The sequence below is a fragment of the Neopsephotus bourkii genome, unplaced genomic scaffold (assembly GCF_033783945.1).
Source record: "Neopsephotus bourkii isolate Nb327-2 ecotype Australia unplaced genomic scaffold, CSIRO-AGI_Nbou_v1 NB_1060, whole genome shotgun sequence".
Classification (NCBI taxonomy): Eukaryota; Metazoa; Chordata; class Aves; order Psittaciformes; family Psittacidae; genus Neopsephotus; species Neopsephotus bourkii.
In genome coordinates this window covers 882,407-904,635 of record NW_026901548.1, presented here as the reverse complement: position 1 = coordinate 904,635, position 22,229 = coordinate 882,407, and the positions used below count along the sequence as shown (strand labels likewise).

General features: G+C 64.1%; 2 protein-coding genes across 2 annotated transcripts; both read right to left on the bottom strand.

Annotated features, from left to right (window-relative positions):
- Positions 1 to 4,209: 4,209 nt before the first annotated feature.
- Positions 4,210 to 5,945, bottom strand: FOXS1 (forkhead box S1). The gene has a single exon (XM_061361428.1). It carries the CDS (start codon positions 5,575 to 5,577, stop codon positions 4,249 to 4,251), a length of 1,329 nt encoding a protein of 442 aa, XP_061217412.1. The 5' UTR covers positions 5,578 to 5,945; the 3' UTR covers positions 4,210 to 4,248.
- Positions 5,946 to 6,377: 432 nt separating this feature from the next.
- On the bottom strand, positions 6,378 to 18,609 carry DUSP15 (dual specificity phosphatase 15). Its single transcript, XM_061361279.1, is given in 16 exon segments — positions 6,378 to 6,823; positions 6,925 to 7,043; positions 7,125 to 7,520; positions 7,608 to 7,709; positions 8,024 to 8,126; positions 8,226 to 8,266; positions 8,823 to 9,012; positions 9,361 to 9,585; positions 9,588 to 9,654; positions 13,006 to 13,214; positions 13,361 to 13,532; positions 13,874 to 13,948; positions 14,427 to 14,476; positions 14,836 to 14,918; positions 16,600 to 16,633; positions 18,141 to 18,609. Coding segments are annotated over 16 exon segments (2,028 nt in total). The 5' UTR covers positions 18,162 to 18,609; the 3' UTR covers positions 6,378 to 6,682.
- Between the last annotated feature and the right edge of the window lie 3,620 nt (positions 18,610 to 22,229).

Genomic DNA, 22,229 nt, shown 5'->3' with positions numbered 1-22,229 from the left:
CTCCTCACCTGCACCCGCTGCTGCACTGAGCTCATCCCACCCCAGGGACCCGCTGCTGGGAACGCCGAAAGCATCCCTGCCCATCCCCATGGAGCCGATGCTCCTGACGGGATATCCTCGGACTGCGAGGCTGCTCCTGAGCGGTGGTTTCCGATCTCATCCCTGGCCTGGCTGCGCAATGCCCAACCCACGGCATCTCTGCTCCGTTTGGGCTTCCTTCCTGTGGTTTTGGAGGAGAAAGGCTGGTCTGGCGTGAGCCCCACGGCCTGAGCCGCTGTCCTGCTTCTGGACTGTGTGGTACTTGTTGCTGGCTGGGTTTAAACCACGGCAGCCGCCCTGCGCCCTCGCTGCTCCCTTGGACCCACGGCTTGCCCGCTCTGCCTGTAAATGCCGCAGCCCTGCGCTGCCTTCGCTGTCTCTGGACCCTGAGCCGCCCTTCCCAGCGCTGCGGTTTGGGGTGAGGACGCCGAGGGCAGGCGTGGACCCTCACCCCGGCGCTTTGGCACCGGAGCTGGGGCTGAGCCTGAATCTCCTCCTCCTCCTCCTCCTCCCTGGCCGGCCACGCGTGCGGGCGCGGCGCTGGCCCCGAGCTGCGGCTCGCACAGGAAGGGAGGAAGCGGGGAGCGCTCTTCCAGCCCCGTCCCCAGCTGGGAGGCAGCGAGGGAAGAAGGAGCCTTTGTGTTCCTGCTGCCCTCCCTGCCCTCCGGCTCTGCCAGCGGGGGAACAGCGCAACCTCTGCCTCCCCCGGCGCCGCCGGATCAGGATGAGCGAGGAAATGCGGAGCAGCTGCACCGCGCTCCCCCGCTCCAGCCCGACCACCAACACAGCGGAACTGCCGCGAGCGGGGCTCCCGGGACCGGCCGGGATGGGGGAGCCGGCGCTGACCCCGCTCCTCCGCCTCACCCCGGACCCCTTCCCCTGTGCCCGCGCCCGCGGGGCTCCCCGGTGATGCTGCAGGAGGAGCATCCATCCCCACGGCTTTGTAGCTCCCAGCCCTGCCCGTGCGGGATGGGGGCCGGTGGGGAGGGGGTCCTGGGCTTCCCTTGCCCTCCAGCTTCGGCTTTTGCTGTGGCTAGGGCCGTGTGTTTGCTCCAGGGCTGCCTGTGCCCTCTGCGCCTGCTGGGAGAACCCTGGGGAGAGACCGGGGGTGGCACCAGACCCCCAGCCCCACCGGGGGCTTTGGGCTCATCCCCATGGGGCAGGGGATACTTCTCGTGGGGTCCTGCCTGGCTCTTGTCTTCTTGTAAATAAATGTACAGGTCTTCCCGCAGCCCCCCTCCGCCTCCCTGGGATTTGGGGGGGTCACTCCGGCCACCTCCCTGTGCCTCTGCTCCTCAACACTGCAATCTGAGGTCTGCAGGTAACCGAGGAGGGGATGGGATGGGATGGGATGGGATGGGATGGGATGGGATGGGATGGGATGGGATGGGATGGGATGGGATGGGATGGGATGTCTTGTCCGCAGAGCAGAGCGGACAGAACGGGACCACGGCTCTGCAGAAATGGTCTGAACACCCCCGGGTACGGGGGCAAGGGGATGGATGGGTGATCGAAGGTGTCCTCACAGCTTCAGCGCCTGCCCGTGTGGGGTGGGATGCCCAGGTAATGGCTGGTGTGGGGCAGGTGCCCCAGCGCCCGGGGGTGCAGCCAGCCCCGAAGCAGTTAAGGCCGCCGGGGCCCCCGGACGCTGCGGGCGTCCCTCCCAGGCGCTTCCTGCCGGCAGCCTTTGGCCGGTTCCTGTCGGTGACCACCCCGCGGGCCTGGAAGCCAGCGCGGCCCCATCTGGTTTGAGTTACGCTCCGCGGCGATGACGTCTCCTTCCTGTCTGGCCCCGGGGGCTGCAGGGCCCTGCCGTGGGGTGGCCCATGGGGCTCCCGGCCAGGCCCTCACCCACGGCTGCTCCGGGCATCCTGAGCTGCTGTAAGGGATCTGTTCCTGGCCATGGCACAGGGATGCAGAGGCACCGGCACATCCCAGTGCTCCAAACACAGGGTAAGGGACCCCCATCCTTACCACCACCCCCCCCCCCCCCACTTCTCCAGCCTCTCCTGCCCCAAGACCCCACAGGGGCACCCATTGTGCCTTCATCAGAGCCAGGAGAGTGGGGTTGTGGGCTGGCACCTGTGGAAGCAGACGTGGCCCTATCCCGCGGCCCTATCCCATGACCCAAATGAGGGGCAGAACAGGGGTCGGGAGCCCCCAGAAACCTGGGGAAGGGATCCATTTCGCTGGGGTCAGTGGGCACAGTGGTAGGGCTGATCCTGGTCCAGCAAAGGCTATAGCAACCAGTGCTATTCCTTGTATGGGGTGTCCTGGTCGCCCCCACATACACCATACACAGTCTGGGGTGTTTGCATGGGTGCCAGCAGCATCCATCCTGCAGCCTTGAGCACTCGCACTCAGCCTTTCCCCATCCCTGCACTCATCCCTATGGCACCCACCCTGCCTGCACAAGCAGTGGGTCCCGCAGGGAGGGAAGGGGAGCGGGCAGACCTCCAGCACCGGCACCACCAGCAGCAGGTTCAGCCTGTGACCAGGTGCAGCCCGGTCCCCATCCACGGCCCGGCCCATGCTGGGAACGGGGGGAGCGGGCCGGGGGCCAGGCCACCCACTGCGAGCAAGGGAGGAGCAGGGAGAGCCGGAGCCATGAGCCGGGGTTGGGTGTCGAGGAGGGGAGCGCTAGGACTGCCCGTCCCCGGGGGCTGCAGCTCGCGGGGCAATGGGATGCTCCATGCGGTGCCGCGCTGCTCCCAGGGCAGGGACCCCATCCCCGTGTTCCCAGGCGCCGTGGGGAGCCGGGGCGGGCGCGGGGCCTGGCCACGCTGCGTGGGAACCAGACGGCCCCTGGGCACAGCCGCGGCCTCGCTTCCTCCGGCGCCCCCGGGGAGCGCGCAGGAGGGGGCTGAGGTCAGCCGCGCTCGCCGCGCCGGAGCCGCCAGCATGATGTAGGCGCTCAAATATTGTTTTCCACTGGGGAAGGGAAGAACTAAAACGGGAGAAGAGAGAGAACGGGGCTGAGCGGCCCCCCCTGCCCTGCCCTGCCCTGCCCGGGGCTGGGATGCAGCCATGGCCCCGCCGTCTGGGGGCTGATAACGGGGCTGACGCGGCCGCGGTGCTCCCTGCCCCTGAGTGACGCAAGTGCTGTCCCTCGGTGCCAGCGCAGCCCCCGCAGAGACCCCCGGCATTGGCCAAACTGGGGGCCCGTTGGGCTTGAGGAGCCCCAACCCGCTGCCCACATCAGCATGGGGTGCGCTCCCCAGCCCAGCATCCTCCCTTTGTGCCTGCCTGAGGCTGCTGTGCTGGGGGGTCCTCTCTCCCAGTCTGGGGTGGGCAGGATGGGGGCATGGGCTCAGCACCCCACTTGGCAGCATCGCTCTGCCCCTATTCCAGCGCTGCGGGAGGTGCTGCTCCAGTGGGAAGAGGTTGGTGGCTGGGTCACAGCCTGCCCACCCGGTGCCCCGCAGCCCTCCCCGGTGCCCAGCCCGGTGCCGGCAGCGGTGACTCAGCCGGTGCCTCCTCACCCGGTGTGATTCAGATCGGAGGAATCCGCTTTCCCTGCCCGTTCCCACCGCAGCCCCTGGCACAAGCCTGGCTCTAGTGGTGCCCTGGCCTCGGGGTGTCTGCAGAGACCTGGTGGGACCCCAGCCGGAGACCGGCACAGCCCTGAGCAGGGACAGAGTGGAGGGAGCCCTGTCCCAACAGAGCAGAGCCCCACGCAGAGTGCCACCACCTCACCGGCATCTTTCTGGGGCCGTGTCCTGAGGCTGGTGCTGCTTGTGCCATGTGTGGCACATGGGAGAATCCAGGCGCTCTGAGTGGTCCCAGGCACAGTGAGGCAGCAGCAGGGCTCCGTGGGGGCTCATTCCTGCTGCAGCACATCCTCTTGCCCCTCATGGATGCGGTTCCATCCTGCTACCCCAGGACAGGGCTTTGCGTGCTCCTGGCTCCACGTTGGAGCAGGACCTTGTCCCCAGCATCTCCCAGGGACACAGGACCTGGATGCGGGTGCCTTGACCCAGGCCATGCCCTATCCCCCTGCTGCCTCACCGCATCCACCCAGAAATCACCAATGGAGGGACCAGCGGAGATGAGGGCTGTGCTGGTGGCCTGGGGGACACTTGTGCCCCAGCCAGCGCCCAGGATGGGGTAGAGGGCCCCCAGCTCGCCCCTGCCCACCCCGAGCAGGGCACTGAGACCACAGAGGCAGCGTTGGGGAATGCGCTTTATTCGGTGCAGGGGGCCGGTCCCTCACTCGAAGAAGAACATGCCGGGTGTCCGGTAGAGGCAGGGGGGCAACCCCAGGGGGTACCCATTGCCCCCCTGCAACGGGATCGCCCCCCCCGGCCCCCACGGCTCCTTCTGCTCACCCGCCCGTGCCCCCACGGCCCCGAAGGGCGCCTGTCGGGGGGCAGCGGGGGCCGGGGGTGCCGCGGCCAGGAGATGCTCCAGCGCGGTGCCGCAGGGCCGCTCCTTCACGCAGAAGCTCAGCGCCTGCACCCGGCACTGGTAGCTGCTGCCCAGCGCCTCGGGGCCCGAGCGGCCGAAGGAGCCGAAAACGGGCAGGGGGGGCTGCGCGTAGCCCTCCCCCTCCAAGAAGCAGGACGGGGGGGGCTTGCCCGTGCCCAGGAGGGGGCTGGAGAACGCGGGGGGCACCTGCCCGAAGGGTTGGCCCTGCCCCAGCCCCGGCGGGGCCGGTTCCTCACCCTCCAGCTGCCCCGGGGGGGTGCCGGGGGGGGCCGGCGAGTCCTGCTGGGGGTCCCTGTGCTGGACGGGCAGCAGCGCGGGCAGCAGCGCAGCGTGTGGCACCGGGCGCTCGTACTGACCTGGCCGGGGCAGCTGCAGCGCGGCCGGGAGCCCCCCGAGGGCAGTGTCCTTGGGCAGGCGGCTCTCCGGGGGGGCGAGGAACGGCCCCTTGGGCTGCGGCGCGTCCGGCAGGTACAGGCAGGGCTGCCTGGCCTTGGGGGGCTGCCCCCGCACACAGGGCTCGGCGCACCCCGGCGCTCCGGCCCCCTCGGGCAGCGTGGTGGGGCTTGGCAGGCGCCCCGTGGCCACCGGTGAGGGGTAGCCCCCCTCTGCCTTCCCCTCCTCGGGCAGCGGGGCTGCGGGCGGCCCCCGTGCCCGCTGCTTGGGGGGCTTCCCGCGCCCCTCGTCCCCATCGGTGCCCGGTGCATCCCGGAGGCCTCTTTTCCTGGTGAAGCGCCGTCGACGCCGCAGGAAGCTGCCGTTCTCGAACATGTTGTAGCAGTCGGGGTCGAGGGTCCAGTAGTTGCCCTTGCCCGGCTTCTTGTCGTCGCGGGGCACCTTGACGAAGCACTCGTTGAGGGAGAGGTTGTGGCGGATGCTGTTCTGCCAGCCCTGCTTGTTCTCCCGGTAGAAGGTGAAGCGGCCCATGATGTAGCGGTAGATCCCACTGAGGGTGATGCGCTTCTCGGGCACGCTCTGGATGGCCATGGTGATGAGGGCGATGTAGCTGTAGGGTGGTTTGGTGGCCTCGGCGCTGGGGAAGGGGCCGCCGGGCGGCTCGGGGGCCGCTGGGCTGCGCAGCACCGGGTCGCCGACGGGGAGGTCCGGCTCCATCCTCCCGGCAGCCGCGGTGCTCCCGCTCTGCCGCCCGGCCCCGGCACGGCCGTTAAAACCCGCTGGCGGCCCCTCCTCTCCCAGGGCGGAGCAGGGCTCCGGCGGCCAGCGCTGGTCCCTACGGGCGGACGGACGGATGGACGGATGGATGCACTGCCAAGGCCTGCGGCCAGCAGCCGGCGGCCCCGGGGCTGGCACGACGCGGCCTCCCGGGGCAGAGATGGGCAGTATCGGCCTTGGCTGAGCCCCTGGTATGGTCCGCGGGTCCCCCAGCCTCTTTTCCCATGGAAAGTTCCCAAGACATGGGTCTCATCCTGAGCTGCCCACATTGCACAGCTGGGACCTGGACAGGGCTGATGGGGATGGGGCTGCTGATGGGGATGGGGTTGCTGATGAGGATGGGTCTGCTGATGAGGATGGAGCTGCTGATGGGGATGGGGTTGCTGCCCCTGCCCACCCCAGAGCCTCTTTTCCCCCAGCCTGAGGCTGTGTCAGATGGTGTGCACTGCTGGATCCGGTGCACTGTGCTGGATCTGGTGCACTGTACCAGGTCCCCACACCGTGCTCAAGGTTACAGCACAGCCCCCACCTCCCAGGACCCCACTCACTCCATTCACCAGGGGAAACTGAGGCACGGGCACTGAGTGCCTCTGAGACAGGCTCAGCAGAGCAGCCGATGGGCACCCCGCTGCTGCCTGCACCCCTACCAAGGGGCTGGACCCGCAGCAGAACAAGTCCAGCTCCCCCAGCTGCCTCTGCCCCCCTTAGACCGGCACCAGCCCCCCCACTGGAGCCAGAGGTACCAAAACACAACCTTTATTCCTAAGGTTTGCAGACGGTGAGTCCTGGCGCTGCAAGGAGTGAGGGCAGAGCTGGTTCTGCCCCAGCTCACCAAACAACACAGCAAATCCCACCTGGATGGCTCCCAGGGAGTAAATACAGTGATGCTGGAGAGGCTGAAGACATCAACCGCCTCTGTCAGTGCCAGACTGCATCCAGCCTCACAGTGCTGAGCCCCCCCACACCAGAGCAGGGCCGTGGGGATGATGAGCATCCTGCTTGGAGGCTTTGTCACGCCTGGGTTCTCCCCTCCCTCTGCCCGGGCTCAGGGCTGGCAGAGCTGCCTGAGGACGTGGGTGGTGTGGCTGGAGGGGCTGCGGGCACAGGGCTGGGGGCAGTCACGCAGCAGCATCGGCCCCATGCGCTGGGCGTGATGGAGGAGCTCTCGGGCAAACACCGGCTCTATCTGCGGGGGCACAGAGGTGATGGAGGATGGATGCAGGTCTGGGTACCACAACGGTCCCGGTGCCCAGCTCAGGGATGCTGTGAGCTCCAGTGTGTACTCACATGGGCCATGATGAGCTTCTGGAAGTGTTGCCCAGCGCTGGTGGGGAACTCCTCCCCAAAGCACAAGTGGATCTGGTACTGCGGCATGGGCTGCCCGTGGCTCAGGTACCCCCGCAGCTCTGCAAGACACCGGCACCGTCAGGGGACACGGGTATCCCACAGGACCAGGGTCTCCTGGGGAGGGCGAGTTGGGCACTTACGCTGCAGGAACTGCTGCGTGTCCAGCAGCTTGTAGGTCTTCTCCCTCTCCAGTTTGTTGGGCCCATCCCTATGCGGGGCAAGGGGCCCGTTCCAGTACACCCTGCCCTGGCACTGCCGCTTCATGAACACGCCCTCGGGTGCTACCCACAGCAGCACCCCGCGCTCCAGGTGCGGCAGGAGCCGCTCCAGCACGCCGTTCATCCCGGCCACCCTTCCGCTGCCCCCGAGCGCCCGCGGCGGCGGAAACTCGATCTGCTCCATGCAGGAGGGGCCGTAGAGCCGCTCGCTGTCGGCCGGCGCGGGGCGGGAGGTGATGCGGCAGCCCTCGGCCGTGCGCGTCGTCACCTCCTTCACCAGCAAGTCGCAGTAGTAGAGGCGGACGTGGAGCCAGGAGTCTGCGGTGAGGGGCGGGGAGGCTCAGTCTGCGGCAGCGGGGGCCGGGGGGCACAGCCCGGGACCTGCCCGGCCAGAGCGGCTCCTACCTGAGTGGTTGATGTCCTCCACGGGGAGGAAAGGAGGGGGCCTGGGGAGGACGTGGCCGTGGGGTGGGTTCCAGCGGTAGAAGGCTCCCCTCATGTGGCACCCTGGGCCAGGGCAGAGATGAGGTGGCAAAAGGACATGGGCAGCTGTCCCCAGGGGATCCCGAGGGCTCCAGCCCCTGGGCCGGATGGGCAGCAGGGTCCTTCATGCTCCTGCTGCTCATTATTGGGCCCCTAAAGCCCCTAATGATAATCTGGGGCGGGGACAGAGCCCCAGCCGTGGTGTCCATCCCAATGGACACTGCCTGCATCCAGGACAGGGTGCAGAGCTCTGGGGAGCTGGGTTCTTCCTGCTGGGCAAGCCTGTGCCCCCTGTCCCCATCCTCGTCCCACTGCCAGGGACCAGGGACCCTCCTCACCTTGCTCTGTCTGGTGGGCAGAGAGAAGGGGCAATGGAGACACATGGCACATCTCCACCGAGCCCTTCTGGGCATCCTCCTCTGGGCTCCCCACGGTGCTGTCCTGGGGAGAGCAGCGGTGGGCAGGGATGAATGGGGGCCATGAGGGAATGTGGGGGTTTCACCTTTTCCAGCCCACGGGCAGCTCCGGGGCCTGGCTCACCTGCTGGTCCTTGGCTGGGGACTGTGTCTCACCATCCTTCTCTGTGGAGAGCAAGGAAACCTGATGAGCTCCCAGCAAGCAGCAGGAGCAGCCCCTGGGAAGGTGCCTGCCTGTGTGGGACATCCAGAGAGGAAAAGGAGTGGGGAGGAATCACCGAATCCCAAACTGGTTTGGGTTGAAGGGACCTTAAAGCTCCTCCAGTCCCAACCCCTGCCACGGGCAGGGACCCCTTCCACTGGAGCAGCTTGCTCCAAGCCCCTGTGTCCAACCTGGCTGCCAGGGATGGGGCAGCCACAGCTTCTCTGGGCACCCTGTGCCAGCGCCTCAGCACCCTCACAGGGAAGAGCTTCTGCCTAAGAGCTCAGCTCAGTCTCCCCTTGGGCAGGTTCAAGCCATTCCCCTTGGCCTGTCCCTACAGGCCCTTGTCTCTCTCCAGATTTCTTGTAGCCCCTTAGGCACTGGAAGACCATTGTAAGGCCTCCCTGGCACCCTCTCTTCTCCAGGAAGGGTGATGTCTGTGGGACACGGGGCTTGTACAGGCAGAGCGCAGGCACCAGCCCCAAGTCCAGCACAGGAGGAGGGATGGCAGGGACGTACCTGCAGCCCAGGTGCTGTCAGACACTATCTGGTACACCTTGTAGGGCTCGGAGATATCCAGCTGACTCCGCTCGGGCACCTCCTGGAAGTCGGTGCTCTTGTTGAGGGCGCAGCGGAGACGCGTCTTCCATGTGGATGGGTCTGCCTTGTCCGTGCCCTCGTGGTACTTCCCCTTGTAGATGGCCCAAGCCTGGGGGAGCAGAGGGTGCCCTGTGCTATGGGGGTGCCAGCACCCCAGTGCCCGGCTCTTCTCGAGGTCCACTGGGGATGGGGGGGACAACTGGGGCTGTGTGTCCTGGGGGGCTGCTGGGTGTTGGGGTGTGCCAGTGGAGCACATGGACCTGGGCAATGGGGAGCCCTACATGGAGTAGGGGGGGGTCCCAGGGTGCTCATAGAGCCACAGGGGGGGGTCCCAGGGCAGCAGAAGGAGCTGGGCAATGGGGAACCATGCGGGGTGCACCCAGAGGTGAGTGGCGGACCCCAGGGGTGCTCCCGGAGCTGGAGGGGGGGGGGGGGTGTCTGGGCGATCCGGGGGTACCTTGAAGAGCGCCGCGTCCTGCTGCTGCCGGTAGTCCTGCTTGGCCGCGTGCTTCCAGGGGATGCGGAAGAGCGTGCGGTGCCGGTTCTCCCAGCGCAGCCCCGGGTACCGGCCGCTGTCGATCTGCGCTATCAGCCACTCCTTGAGCCGCATGGGCCCCCCCGGCGCCGCCATCGCTGCCCCGCGCCCCGGGAACGTGCTGGGGATGAGAAAACGAAAGCGCGGAGCCGGGTTTCACTTTCTCTTTCACGTCCGACGCTGCCAGCCCCGGAGGGGGGGGGGGCACACACGGGGCTGCCACGGGATGGGGGGACAGGGGCACCCATGGGATAGGGAACAGGGAAAGGCGACGGCACCAGGAAGCGCACGGGACCCCCCTGCGCCCCTCCCGGGTGCCTCCTCTCAGACTTTAAGGATCCGCACCCCCCCCGGCAGGGAACAAGGGACCCGCTCCCCAATCCTCCTGCTCCCGGGACCAGGACATCTCCCTGCCCCGGGGTCGTGTCCCCCCATGGGATCAGCATCTCAGCCCGTGGCTGTGTGGGGCTGTGGGACCAGCACAGGGTTTCCAGGCTGCTGTGCGCAGGGACATTGCTCCATCTCCCGAATCTCTGCTCTAACACTCGCATGTGCCCCGCGGGGCTCTGGCTGCTGAGCTGAACGGGAACCGGGTGGGAAGAGCCGAGATGAGCAGTGCCAAGGGCTGCGGGGGGCTGAGGACGGAGCCTGACTCATCCCGCGTTCCAGGCAGAACCGGTGCCCGTGGTCACGGTGCTTCTGAGCACCTTCCCATGCCTCAGGGAGCGCTTCCCGCACCCACACTGCTCTGCGGGGAGCGGGGTGTCAGCACCGGGACCAGACTGGGCTCCCGGCTGGCTCCTGAGCATCCTTCCCCTGTGCCACAGCTGCCAGCAGGGTCTGTCCCTCTCTCCTCCCAGCCACCCTTTTAGGAGGAAGAGGCATTTCACCCGGAGTGAGGTGTCCCTGCCCACGGCAGGGGTTGGAACCGGGTGATCTCAAGGTCCTTTCCAGCCCAAAGCGTACAACGATTCTGTGATGACTGCTGCAGAGCCACGTGTGGCTGCAGGGGAAAACCCGGCTCTGCCCCTCCTGCAGCCACCAGGTCTCCTTTCGCAGCCCATTGGGTTTCCTTTCCAGCTCTGAGTCAGAGAAAGTCGCCTCTCAGGGAGGAGGAGGAGTGATGGCACACTCAGGGCTGTGGAGCTTTGAAATGAATAAGCAGCATCACAGCACTCAGCTTTCCCAAAGGACACGGGGATGTGGCCACGTGGCACCGATGGCACATGGAGCACACAGAGGGGTTCATTGTCCTTCCTGAGCCTGCCCGTGGCCCCTTCGCTGATGGAGGACCCGCATCTCCCCTTGGGAAGCAGGGCTATGGCAGGGGGTGAGCACAGCATCTCCCAGTGCCTTGCACAGGGTACATGCAAGGCCAGGGGACAATGACAGCGAGCCCCAGCCTGATGGGATGAGGCTCTATCAGCAGGGATTTCATCCCGGGTGACCCACAGGACCTTGGGATCTGATTACCCTGGGATCAGTGAGGATGCTCTGGGGTACTTGGAGCTCCATCTGCGCCTTGTGCAGGGAAGGTGAAGCTGCTCAACCCTTAAACATTTAATGCCAAAATGAGCTTCCAAAGGAGTCAAACATTAACTCAGCGCTCACCCTGCCCTTGCCTGGGCTTTTCCAGTTGTGCAAACCAGATCGGCCAAACTAAACAGGTTTTGCTGGGCTGCAGAGCTGGGCTACAGGAGGTGCCGTTGCTCTGGGTGGGTTCACAGGGAAACCCTGCACCACGGTGTGCCCCGGCATGGGGCTGATAGGAGGCTGCAGCCGTGTATGAGGCACGCATCCACCCCGGGTGCGTGGTCCTGGGGTGCTGGGGGGGGTAAAGGGTGATGGAGAGCCCTGGCCTGGGGATGAGGGAGCTTGGAGGAGAGTGGGACCCCACAGTGGAGGGTGCAGGTAACTCCATGGGCTCAGGGCCTGTCCAGCAAGGTGGGACTGGGGCTCCCAGCCTGCCTGGGTCACCCCAAGGCAGCACCAGTGCTGCAGGCAGAGGGAGGAGCCACAGACCTGAGGAGCTGCTCACACAGGAACCTCGGGGCTCCCAGCACCTCCCCATTACCCTCCTAGGAACAAAAGGGAGCTTTAGGGTGCCAAAAGGTGGAGCTCGGTGTGGCACAGCCGGGGGGAGTAACACCATAAGCACCACAGCCCCTCCTGCCCTGCGCTCTGTGCATCCCCTGCAGCTCCCACAGCATGGGGGGCCCCAGCACCATCACCATGGGCACCCAGGGACCCTCGGGATGCCTGGCTGGGTGCTCGCCCTCAGCCACCATGCAGGGCTGAAGCAGTGATTATTAGTTACTGATGGGCACGCTCTGCCCCATGCTGGTGTCTCAGGGGAGCGGGCAGGCCCTGCTTTCCAGGAAGCTCTTTCACCCTGGCACCCCATCACGCACAGCTGGCATTTGTCCTTGTCCCTGTCTTGCCTCGGGATCACGCTCCCCTGTGGGAGAGGGGTGACAGGGACCCCAGGAGCAGGCTCTGGCTCCCAGCAGAGGTGCTGATGACCCAGCTGGGCATCCCCAGCATCTTCCCCACCTGGCCCAGGGAAAGGTTTAAATAGGGCAGGTCCGGGGAGGAGCTGGTGCTTGTGATGCTCAACTGGTGCCAAGCTCTCAGCAGGCTCCTGGACCCGGTGAGTGAAGGGGATGCAGTGAAACAGGCTCCATGTGAGTGCCCTCCTAGAGCAGAACCTGTCCCATACAGAGCCCTGCTGTGGCACTTGGGTTTCTGACTCCCCCCCTTGTAATCTGCCTGCAAGGCAGCAGGGTGGTCCCCAGCCCACTGCTGCCTGCTTCAGACCTTCCCCATGCTGGGACCTTCCTCCTCAGCATCCCCCTTCTGCCCCGGCTACCGCAGGGGAGTACAACTGTGCCCCAGGCAGATGGTGGAGAAAAGGTGTTTTATTACTGGGGGGACGTAGAAAGTCTTTAAGCAAAATGGCTTAAGGCTCTGCTTTAGTGAGGTCTGGCCAGGTTAAATGCTTAGTTCCCACCTTGTGTACAGATTGTGCCCTGGGATGGGTGGGAAGGGGGTGCAATGGGCTCCTAAAGCTGCAGTGCTCGCTCAGGACTTGTGCTTGGCCGGGCTGGAGCTGGCCCCTCGCTGTGGTGCCATTACCTGCTTAATGCTCCACATCCACCTCGGCGCTGGGAGCTTGTGCTGCTGGGGGGGAACCCCACACCCTGTGCGCCCCCAGGGCCGTGCAGCGGGTACCCAGGTGCTAAAGCTGCCGCTGGCATCACCTGGGTGCTGGCCCCGCGGCACGGGGGACCCCCTTGGTGGCTCTGTGGGGACAAGGACCGGTGCCTCTCACCAGGCGTCCCCAGAATGCTGGATGGGAAGAGGCTGAGCCCACCGAGCGCTGCGGAGCCCAGCAGTGCATGTGAATCCCTGCCTGGGAGCCAGGGCAGGGGATGGCACGCTCGCACCCCAGAAGAGAAGAAGGAGCTGGGCTCGATGCGGGTCCCTGCACAGCCCCCTGTGCAGTGGCTCCTTCCTCTCTCCCAGGCTATTGGGTGATTCTCGCTCCTCTCCCGGGGCTGGGGTCACTTCAGACAAGCCGGGATGCAGGAGAACGTCCTCTTCACCCGCAGCAGGAAGGGAGTTGTGCTCCTGATGTCTCTGCCTCTTGGGACCCGTCCTTGCAGTGCTCCCTCTGTCCTGGAGGGTCCCCCTCTCCCTGCTGGCAGCAAAGCTCTTATTTCTTCCTCATCGTTGAAAGGGGATGCCCCATACCTCTGCTTCAGGTGCCTGCGGACCTGGGGAAGGAGGAAGAAGCAAACTAAAGCGCCTGTTTCCAAGGGCAGGTCCCAGCCTGCCCGCAAGGGGAGCGGGGAAGCAGCCTGGTCCCGTGGGGACCCCTCCTTGCTCCGGGACCCTGCTGATGGGCAGAGGCCGGTCCCACCTTGCGGGCTGCGCCGCCGCCGAACTCAGCCAGCTGCTGCCTGAAGCCGGGGTTGGGGTTGGCCACGGGCCGGATGGTCCTGATGGCCTCCAGCACCTCCTGGCAGCTCAGCTCCGTCACCGCCATCACGTAGGCGACAACCACGGTGGTGCTGCGGGAGATGCCAGCGAGGCTGGCGAGGGACAGGGCCGCTGTCAGCAGCGCAGCCTCACCCCACGCCTGCCCCTTCCCTCGCCCCCAGCTATTTCAGCCCCCCCACGGTCCCCTCCATCAGTGCCTATAAACACCCACTGGTCCGGGGCAGTGAGAGCAGCGGCTGCAGCCTGGCTGCCTGCCCCAAACCCTGCTCTGCTGCTTGCCCAGCGGCACCAGGGGCTGCCCCATCCCGCTGGCTCGGAGTCACAAACCACAGCCCAGGGTGGATCCATGGGCACGGGGGCCTCTGGCATGGGCTGGCTTTGCTCTGTTGTGCTGGGGGGCCACAACATCAGCCATGGGAAATGGGAACGTTACCAATGGACGAGGCAGTTCCCTCCGTGCAGGCGACACTGGTGGATGAAAGTGATGCATTCCTTGAAGTGCCTCTTGCTGGCAGGAGAAACAAAGCACATGGAATAAGGACTTCAGGGGTGGAAGGGGATGTTTAGGCTGGAGGCCGAGCAGCCCTGCGTGTCTGGGGATGAAGCACTGACATAAACTGCCTGTTGCTTTACAGGCACTGCCGGCCGCTGCCCAGACCTGCTGCTGTTTCCAAAGGGAAGGTGCAGGGGCTGGCTCAAGCCATACTGGGGATGGGGATGTGCGGGGCTGCCCTGGAACTCACACCTCCAGCCCTGCCAGCACCCTTGGCTGGCTCCACAGCCTCCACCCACTCCAGGCACCTCCTGCTTGGGCCAGGACCTGCTCCCAGCAGCCACTGAGCTGGGATGCTGTCATGGTCCTGAGCTGGTCCCCAGCACCGGGACATCAGCCTGCGCTTGGGGGGCTGGAGGCAGCGCCTCAGCCCTGACTGCCCTGCGGCTCCCAGCTCTCCCCAGGCCAGCCCTGGCACCCCCAGGGTACTCACATGTTGGCCTCAGGGGTGTCCGGCAGGGGGATGCGGAGGTAGGTGATGTCCTGGAAGACACAATGGGAGAGGAGGGATGTGGGTGTCATGGATGCTTGCAGCCAACCTTTGGAGCTTTGTTCCCCCAACAGCATCTCTTGGAGGGGAGGGCAGTGGGGGACAGGCAGCTCATGGGAGAGGGTGGGAAACAAGATGAAGGTGGAGGCTGGCAACCGTTTCCCATTAGCATTCAAGGCCGGGTTAAATCACACAAGGGCCAGTCTCCCATGCGGGCTGGCTGCCCAGCTCCTCTGGGAGCACTGACCGGGGAGAGGTGCACGTGCTGTGGGGTGCTCGGGGGGAAGGAAGATGCTGCGGCATGGAAGGAGCTGTGGGGATCTACAGGGCGGCTTGGGGTGCAGGACCCTACCTGCAGCAAGGGCTGGGGGGATTCATGGATGGAAACGATGTGCGTGATCTTGTTCCGGGTTAGCTGCTCCAGGTCTTTGGCATCTAAAGGATAGAAGTGGATATTAGCATGTGCTCGTTTCTTACCCTTCTCTTCCCACAAGCACATCTGCCGTGCTTCTGCAGACAGACAGCACACAAAGCCTTGCTCCAGCATCACACCCGCCACGTGCAGCAGTGGGACATGGGCAAACACCCAGATGCACCCTGGAAATCCAGAGCCCAAACCCTGTGATACCAACGCAGATCCTCCCTGTGAGGGCACTGGACCCTGCTGCTCTGCTGTGGATGGAAAACTCCCTCCTCTGCCAGCCAGCAGCTCCTGCCTGTGCTTGCCCCAGCGTGGGGAGGAGATGCGCTGCCTGCATCTCCCCTGTGCAGACACACACGTGGCAATGGGGCTCGCTGCATCCTCAGGGGTTGCTTTGCCAACCATGGGAGTGGAGCTGCAGGGATCTGCATCGACCACGAGTTCAGCTCCCGCTGCCTGAGCACCTGAGGGTCTGCAGAGCCCACCTGAGCAGTGACCTGCAGCATCTGTGTGCTCTGTGCTGCTGCATGCATGGAAACCGGGCCTCCTCAGCTGTGTGGGGCAATGACCTGCTTCTTGCTAACGCTCCACATCCCAGTCCGTGGCCTTGGTCACTGGCCCTCATAGCGGTGTTGCACTGGGAGGGGAACATGCTCCTCTTGCTGGCTGGGCAGCTTTGGAGCTGTCTCCCTTTCATGCCTTGGAGGAGGAGCAGTGTTCCCCATCTCATTGCTTTGGGTTTGTAAATGCTCACGTGGTGAAAACCTTGGCTCGGGAACCCAGCCCGTGATGTGCCAGCAGCGTGATGTGAATTGGAATAGGAGCGAGTCCCAAGAGGGGCGTTCTGTGGGTGAGCCGGGCTGGCTGCATGTGGGGATGGAGCTGGGGACCGCTGTGGGGCCTTGCACGGTGCCCATCACCTTCCCACCGCCTCGGGCAGGCAGTGGTGGCGATTGTGCCACTGGCAAACAGGCTTAGAGCGGCTGGAACAGCTTTTGGCTGGAGAAAATGTCTCCGAGCACTCAGAGCTTCGTGTAGGAGGCCTGAAATCTCTGTCCTCACTGCACTGCTTGGCAGAGCGATGCTCAGGCAGCACCAGGCCGAGAGCCCACTCGCAGGATCCCCCCCGATGAACCTGAGCCCCTCTGCTCCCAGCAAGCCGCAGCTCCCCCAGCCCATCCCAGTGTGCTCCATGGGGAGCACGGGGTGCCCTGACTGGGGCTGTTGCTCTGGCTCCGATGACATCGTCTTGGCAATTCCCACCAGCGGCTTTCAACTTTCTCACACTTCCAGCAGGAATCCAGGGGCCAAAGGAGCCATTAGGGAGGCAGCAGCACTAATAAATGCTGGTTTGTCGTGGCAGATGCCAGGACGTGGTCATGAATCGCCCCTGGAGAATGAAAGCTCCTTAAAATAGAGGTTGGTGTGAGAAATTCCTTCCTGAGGGTGGGCAGCCCCGTCCTGCATCTACAGCTGTGAAACTGGGGTGCATCACCCCCAACCCAAGCGGAGGTGGAGGGTTTCCGCCTGCTGTTCCCCCCCCATGCCTCCACTGCTGCCAGCACAAACCCAGCACAGCGCAGAGCACACGTGGGTGCTGGCAGGGCGATGGGCAGCGTTCGCAGGCAGGGAGGGACCAGCTCAAGCCCAGCTCCCCACTGGAGGACACCTCTGTGGCGGCAGGGCTCTGCTTACCGATGAAGTTCCCCAGGTAGAGGCCGGGCAGGATCTGTGGGACACAAGGGGAAGGGCAGGGTGAGCAGTGACCTTGTGCCATGGTCCCCACCGCGCCAGGACCCCCGGGGCATGCAGTGGCCTTGGCTGAAAGGCCAAAGTCCTGCCATTAATGGACCATGACCACGCACAGGGCAGGAGCAGCGCCAGTGCCCCTGATGCTGTGTGCTCCAGGGGCTCTGGGATCCAGCACACGGGGCTGGATGCACCCCTGGCACCCTCATGGGTGCTGCAAGCCAGCTCTTCCTTGTCATCCATACTTCTCTGAGCTCAGCAAGCAGCGTACACCTCGTACAGCCCTGGACTCATGGAAGCCCTGCTGCTCAAGGGACAGGGAGCAACAGGCATGGGGAAGCCAGCGGGGGATGCAGCAGTTCCCCGTGGCGGCCCCAAGCTCTGCTCCCCTCGCTCTGTGCTGCAGGGAGCCTGTTCCTAGCAGCCCAGGAATAGCTCGCTCTGGACATCGTGTCTTCATCTTATTTTCCTTGGGAAATTCCACTCCTCGTGATGAAAAGATAATTACGTGACGATGCCTCCGTTAATAGCACTGCAGATGCACGAGGAGGACACCTTCCCCTGAGCTATTTTATACTCTCCCAGCCTGGGCAGTGGGGCTCCCGGGCTGTTCACCCCGTGTCCAGCTGGTTCCCCTCCAGCTTCTCCCTCCAGTGGTGTTTGGTGCCCAGGACATGGTCAAACAGAGCTGATTCCCCCCAGCACAGCTGGGCTCCCACTGCCCACGTCTGAAAACGTTTCTCTTGCCCGAACAGCTTAAAAAAGGTTTTCTTTATGATTCATAGTATTCTGGCTCAGTTTTCTATCAGCTGCAGCACTGAGAGGAGTGGGTGGGAGAGCGCCAGCCGGCAAGGGCAGCTCCCAAGGGCAGGACACCGAGCCATGCATAAGGACACATTCCTGTCCCCAGCACCCTTCTGACCCGCTCCTTACTGGAGGATAATGGGGCAGAACAATCTGCAGCACTGGGCACTTCCCCAGATACTGAATGGCTGGAGGGGAGGGGGGGTAGGAGGGGTCTTTAAAGCTTAGAACCTGGAGCTCTTTGCAGGGAGATTTCTGTGTTCAGCTGTGACAGGGAAAATCTCAAACAACCGTAACAGGGCGCCCGTCCCCTCCGCCCCGTGGTGCTGAGCCCCACGCACAGCCCGGCCCCGCTGAGCAGCGAGTGCGAGACTGCAGGGGTTGGGGTCACACAGGGCGCTCTGCTCGGGAGCCGCTGCCTTGGCTTTAAAGGATTCCCCCCTCCCTCGGAAGGGCTCGCTCTCAGCCCTGCCCTCCACAAGCCCCGGGGTCTGTGGGACCGAGCCCCCGCTGCCGGCAGCGTCCCCGCCTGCTTCTCCTCCGGTTTAGCTCTGCCGGCAGCACACAGCCCGCCTGGGACCCGCTGCCGGCAGCTCAAACGCCGCTTGGCCCCGCAGAGCGTGTCCCGCCGCCGCCCCCGGGACGAGCCGCCCCGGCATGGCCGCCCCAGCGCTCCCCGTTACCTGGCTCATGCCGTTTCCCATGGCCGGCAGCGGGCGCCGAGGGGGGAACGGGGCGCGGGTGTCCTTGTCCCCAATGCTGCCGTCCTCCCCGGCCCCAGGCGCGGCTGCCGGCCCCGCTCCGGATGCTCTCCGGTCGGGTTTCCGTCATGAAGAGCTCGGCTCCCGCGGCGAGGCCGAGCCGGTGGCGGCTGTGCCGGGGCAGAGGGGACCTTGGCCGCTGTCCTGGGCGGCTCCTGCCAAGGCCCTTCCCTGGATGCTCCGGTGCGGCTCTGGCCGGGAGCAGACAAAGGAGGAGAAGCTCCCCCTCTGCGCCGTGGCGTGGGAGCACGGGGCCCGCGCTGCTGCTGCCTGCCTCCGCTGCCCGCCGCGGCCGCACAAGGCTGCAGTGTTGGGAGAAGAACAAAACCTTTGTCCCGCTCCATCAAGGAAGGTCTGTGTGACCGCGCGGGGAAGCAGCCTGGCCACCCCTCCTGCGCCATGCCCACCCTGCCTTAGCAATGCCCACCCTGCCCTTGCCATGCCCACCCTGCCTTAGCAATGCCCACCCTGCCCTTGCCATGCCCACCCTGCCCTCGCAATGCCCACCCTGCCCTCGCCATGCCCACCCTATCTTCACCATGCCCACCCTGCCTTAGCAATGCCCACCCTGCCCTCGCCATGCCCACCCTACCCTCGCAATGCCCACCCTGCCCTCCGTGCCCCCCCTGTTCCATGCCCACCGTGTGCGACCCCCCGGCCCTGCACACCCCAGGGCAGGCAGCGGTGCCCACCCGCATGCGGATGCTGCGGGGTCCCACTGCGGGGGTGCTTGGGGAGTCCTGCAGGAGTCTCTGGGACTGAAGGAATGCAGATCCCAGCCCCTGCCTGGCAGCGGGACCACAGCGGAGCAGAGCGGGGGGCTCGGGACCCCCGTCCTTGCCCGGGCCCGTCCGTGCCCCCCTGCCCTACCCCTGCGCTCTGCGGGTGCAGGGGGGGCACAGGAGGGGAGGCACCGGGGGCACGGGGCGGGATGAGCGGGACGTGGCACACGGGGAAGCGGCTGCGGGGGGGTTGGAGCTCAGGGGGCAGCACCGGGGGGGGGCCGAGCAGGACCCGGGACGAGCCCCGGGCTCCGAGCCCCGGCGTGGGGGGGGTCCCACCGGGGAGGGGGGGGTGCAACCCCAGGTTCCCGGTCCCACGGTCGCCCCCTGCTGCACAGCGGTGCGGTTGCCATGGAGATGGTTGCGGTCTGGAGGGCGCAGGCGCAGCCTTAAACCGGGCCCTAGAGCGGTAGCACCGGCGGCTGAGAGCCGGGCTCACGGTGCTCACGGCCCCGGTTCCTGTACGTACGAGAGGCCAGTGCGTTCAACCCCAGTGCAGGGGAGGCGAGCACAGCACCACAGAGCATCCCGCTCCGAGCAATGTGCTGGGTGCTGCCTGCACAGCCCGAGGGGTTCACGTTGGAGCCCACTGGGGATGCTGCACTGGAGCGGGGTGTCTGGAACGGCTACGTTCTGGGCAGGCTCCTTCGTATCTGCGGGCAGGGAGGGCTCCTGCTGCCCTGTCCCCTCCAGGTTTCCACAGCAGGGACGTGCTCCTGCTCTGAGCCTTGGCATGAATGGAGCTGAGGGCGGTTTGTGGTGCTGAGCTGGGGCTGAACCTGCTCCAGAGTCAGCGTGGGCAGCAATCAGTGCTGCCTGCGCTGGAGAGGAGGGTGCTGGCTGCATGGAAGCCTATGGAGCAGCATGGGTTGTAGGACCTGACCTGTTCTCGCTCCCCATGGCCATGCAGAGATAAGGAGCCTTTTACTGCGCACAGAGCAAGCAGTTCTCCCCGGTACCCGCAGTTATTGCTGCTCTCCTCAAGAGTACGCGGTGCAATGGATGCCCAGCAGCTCCTCAAGGGCAGTTACGGTGAGTCAGCCCTGTGGGAGCGGCTGCTGTGTTGAACTGGGTATTTCTCTTTCCACCCAGCTGAGTCAGAGGAGCTGCTGAGTGAAGGCTCTTCGGAAGCAGTTAGAAGCAGGAAAGCCTGAGGCAACAAGATGTGCCTTTGTTCTGAAGGCTTTCAAAATGCCTTCAGAGAGCCCAGTTTGTGGCAGGGTTTTGCAAGAGCCCTGGCATCGCTTGGATGACGAAGCCCGTAAGTATGTGCTCTCCCAAGGAAAGCGAGGCGGGGATGAATGAGGCCTTCATTCTGGGGAGGGAAAGTATGCAGGAAACCCACAGGAAGAGCTGGGCAGAGCGAGGTGAGATTCCTCATCAACACGTACCACCAAAACATGCCTTAGGTTGGATATAAGGAAGCAGTTCTGTGGATACTCCATCCTTGGAAGTGTTCAAGGCCAGGTTGGACAGGTCCATAAGCAACTTGGACTACTGGAAAGTGTCCTTGCTCATGGTAAAAAGGGTTGGAGCTATATGATCTTAAGGTCCTTTCCAACCCAAACCATTCTATGATTCTATGATTCTATGATTCTATGATTCTATGATTCTATGATTCTATGATTCTATGATTCTATGATTCTATGATTCTATGATTCTATGATTCTATGATTCTATGATTCTTGTGCAGCGGTTTATGCCATCAGCTGAAACACAGCCCAGTTTATCTATAGAGCCCAGGTGAACTCGGTGGTGAAGGTGTGGAGGAGCAGCACTTGAGGGCTCTCACTGTGGGGTTATGGGCATCTCATGCTCTGAATCCCTTAGCTTTGGCTGCAGGTGTGCAGAAGGTGGGTGGGTTTTGCAGGGCCGCTGCCTCCTTGGCTTCTTGTTAAGCAGCATTCCAGGGCAGCCCCTAAAGCTGGAGCTGTGAAAACATCTGCTTGGCTTTAGGGCAATGCCACTCATGAGGTCCAGCTGGTCACTGAGCGGACTTCATCCTGGTGATAGGAAGAGGTGCTGGGAGACTCATGAGCAGCCTGAAGTGCGCTTTGGGGTGGCTTTTAGTTGGCTTTGGCTTCTCTCTGCTCTGCAGGTGGAGACCTGAGGGGTAGCCTCATGCTCCAAATCCCATTCATCCCCTCAAACCTGGAGCGGTGCTGAATGCAGCAGTTTCCACATCAGGTGGTGTCCTGGGGCCCGAGGCAATATCATGATTCCTTTAGGAATTACAGCAATACCTGGTGCTGAGAAGCTCCTTGCTTCTCCCAGCTGGCTGAAGCCATTTAACACCATGAGCATCATGCAGTGGTGCAGATTGAACGTAGCCCATCTATGAGACCTGCGAGAGAGGGGTCACTTCATAGGTGGGGTGAAGAAGGCTTCACCTCGGAGCCAGGCTTGTGGGTAAGGGCATGCTTGTGAGCAGTGGATGGGAGGTAATTATGCAAAGTAAGATGTGAATTACAGCCCGGAGGACAGCAGCCAGTGATTATCTAACTCCGCAAATAGGAATGTGTTAATTGGCAGTGGAAAACCTTACATTAAGCTCATTTTATGCCCACAACCTCAATTACCGTGGTAAATAACCAGAACACAGTAAACAGGGCTATGTGAGAAGCCTGTGATGACTGAAGCTCTCCCAGCTTAAAGGAGCTCGTTTGTGGCTGACCTCAGAACTCACAGATGAGTAAAAATAAACCCTGTGTTACTGCTCCTGGGGGCCTGTGCTGTTGGGATGTGTCTGGTGGCTGCTCCCACACGTGGATGAGGAGCAGCTCAGGGCATGCAGAGCCACATCCTGGGGCTGGAGGAGTTTGGGCTCCATCCTGGGGAGGGAGCCTTGGGGAGCCAAAGCTGGCTAACAGAGGGGTTTCCTGCTCCCTGACTGTAGTTCCCTGGCCCCTTTCATGACTCCCCTGGTTAATTAAGCTCTGTAACGTACACACATTCAAAATGTGACTTCCCAAAGTTCCAACAACATATGTTGTGTTGCTTATATCTCGGCAAGCATGTGACAGAGTTTGTTTGGTGCTTCCCCACAGGCTGCCTCCAGGAATCCTCCTAACACTTCCAGAGCCGAGCTCCTTGCACCGGGGATCCCCCTGCCCCCATAACGTTCAATAAATGTTCCTGTGTACAAACCCAAGGTGATGAACTGGGCTGTGCATGGAGAGTGTGGGGAGCCCTGGGGAAATGCTGATGGTAAAGCTTGTCACTCTGCTCT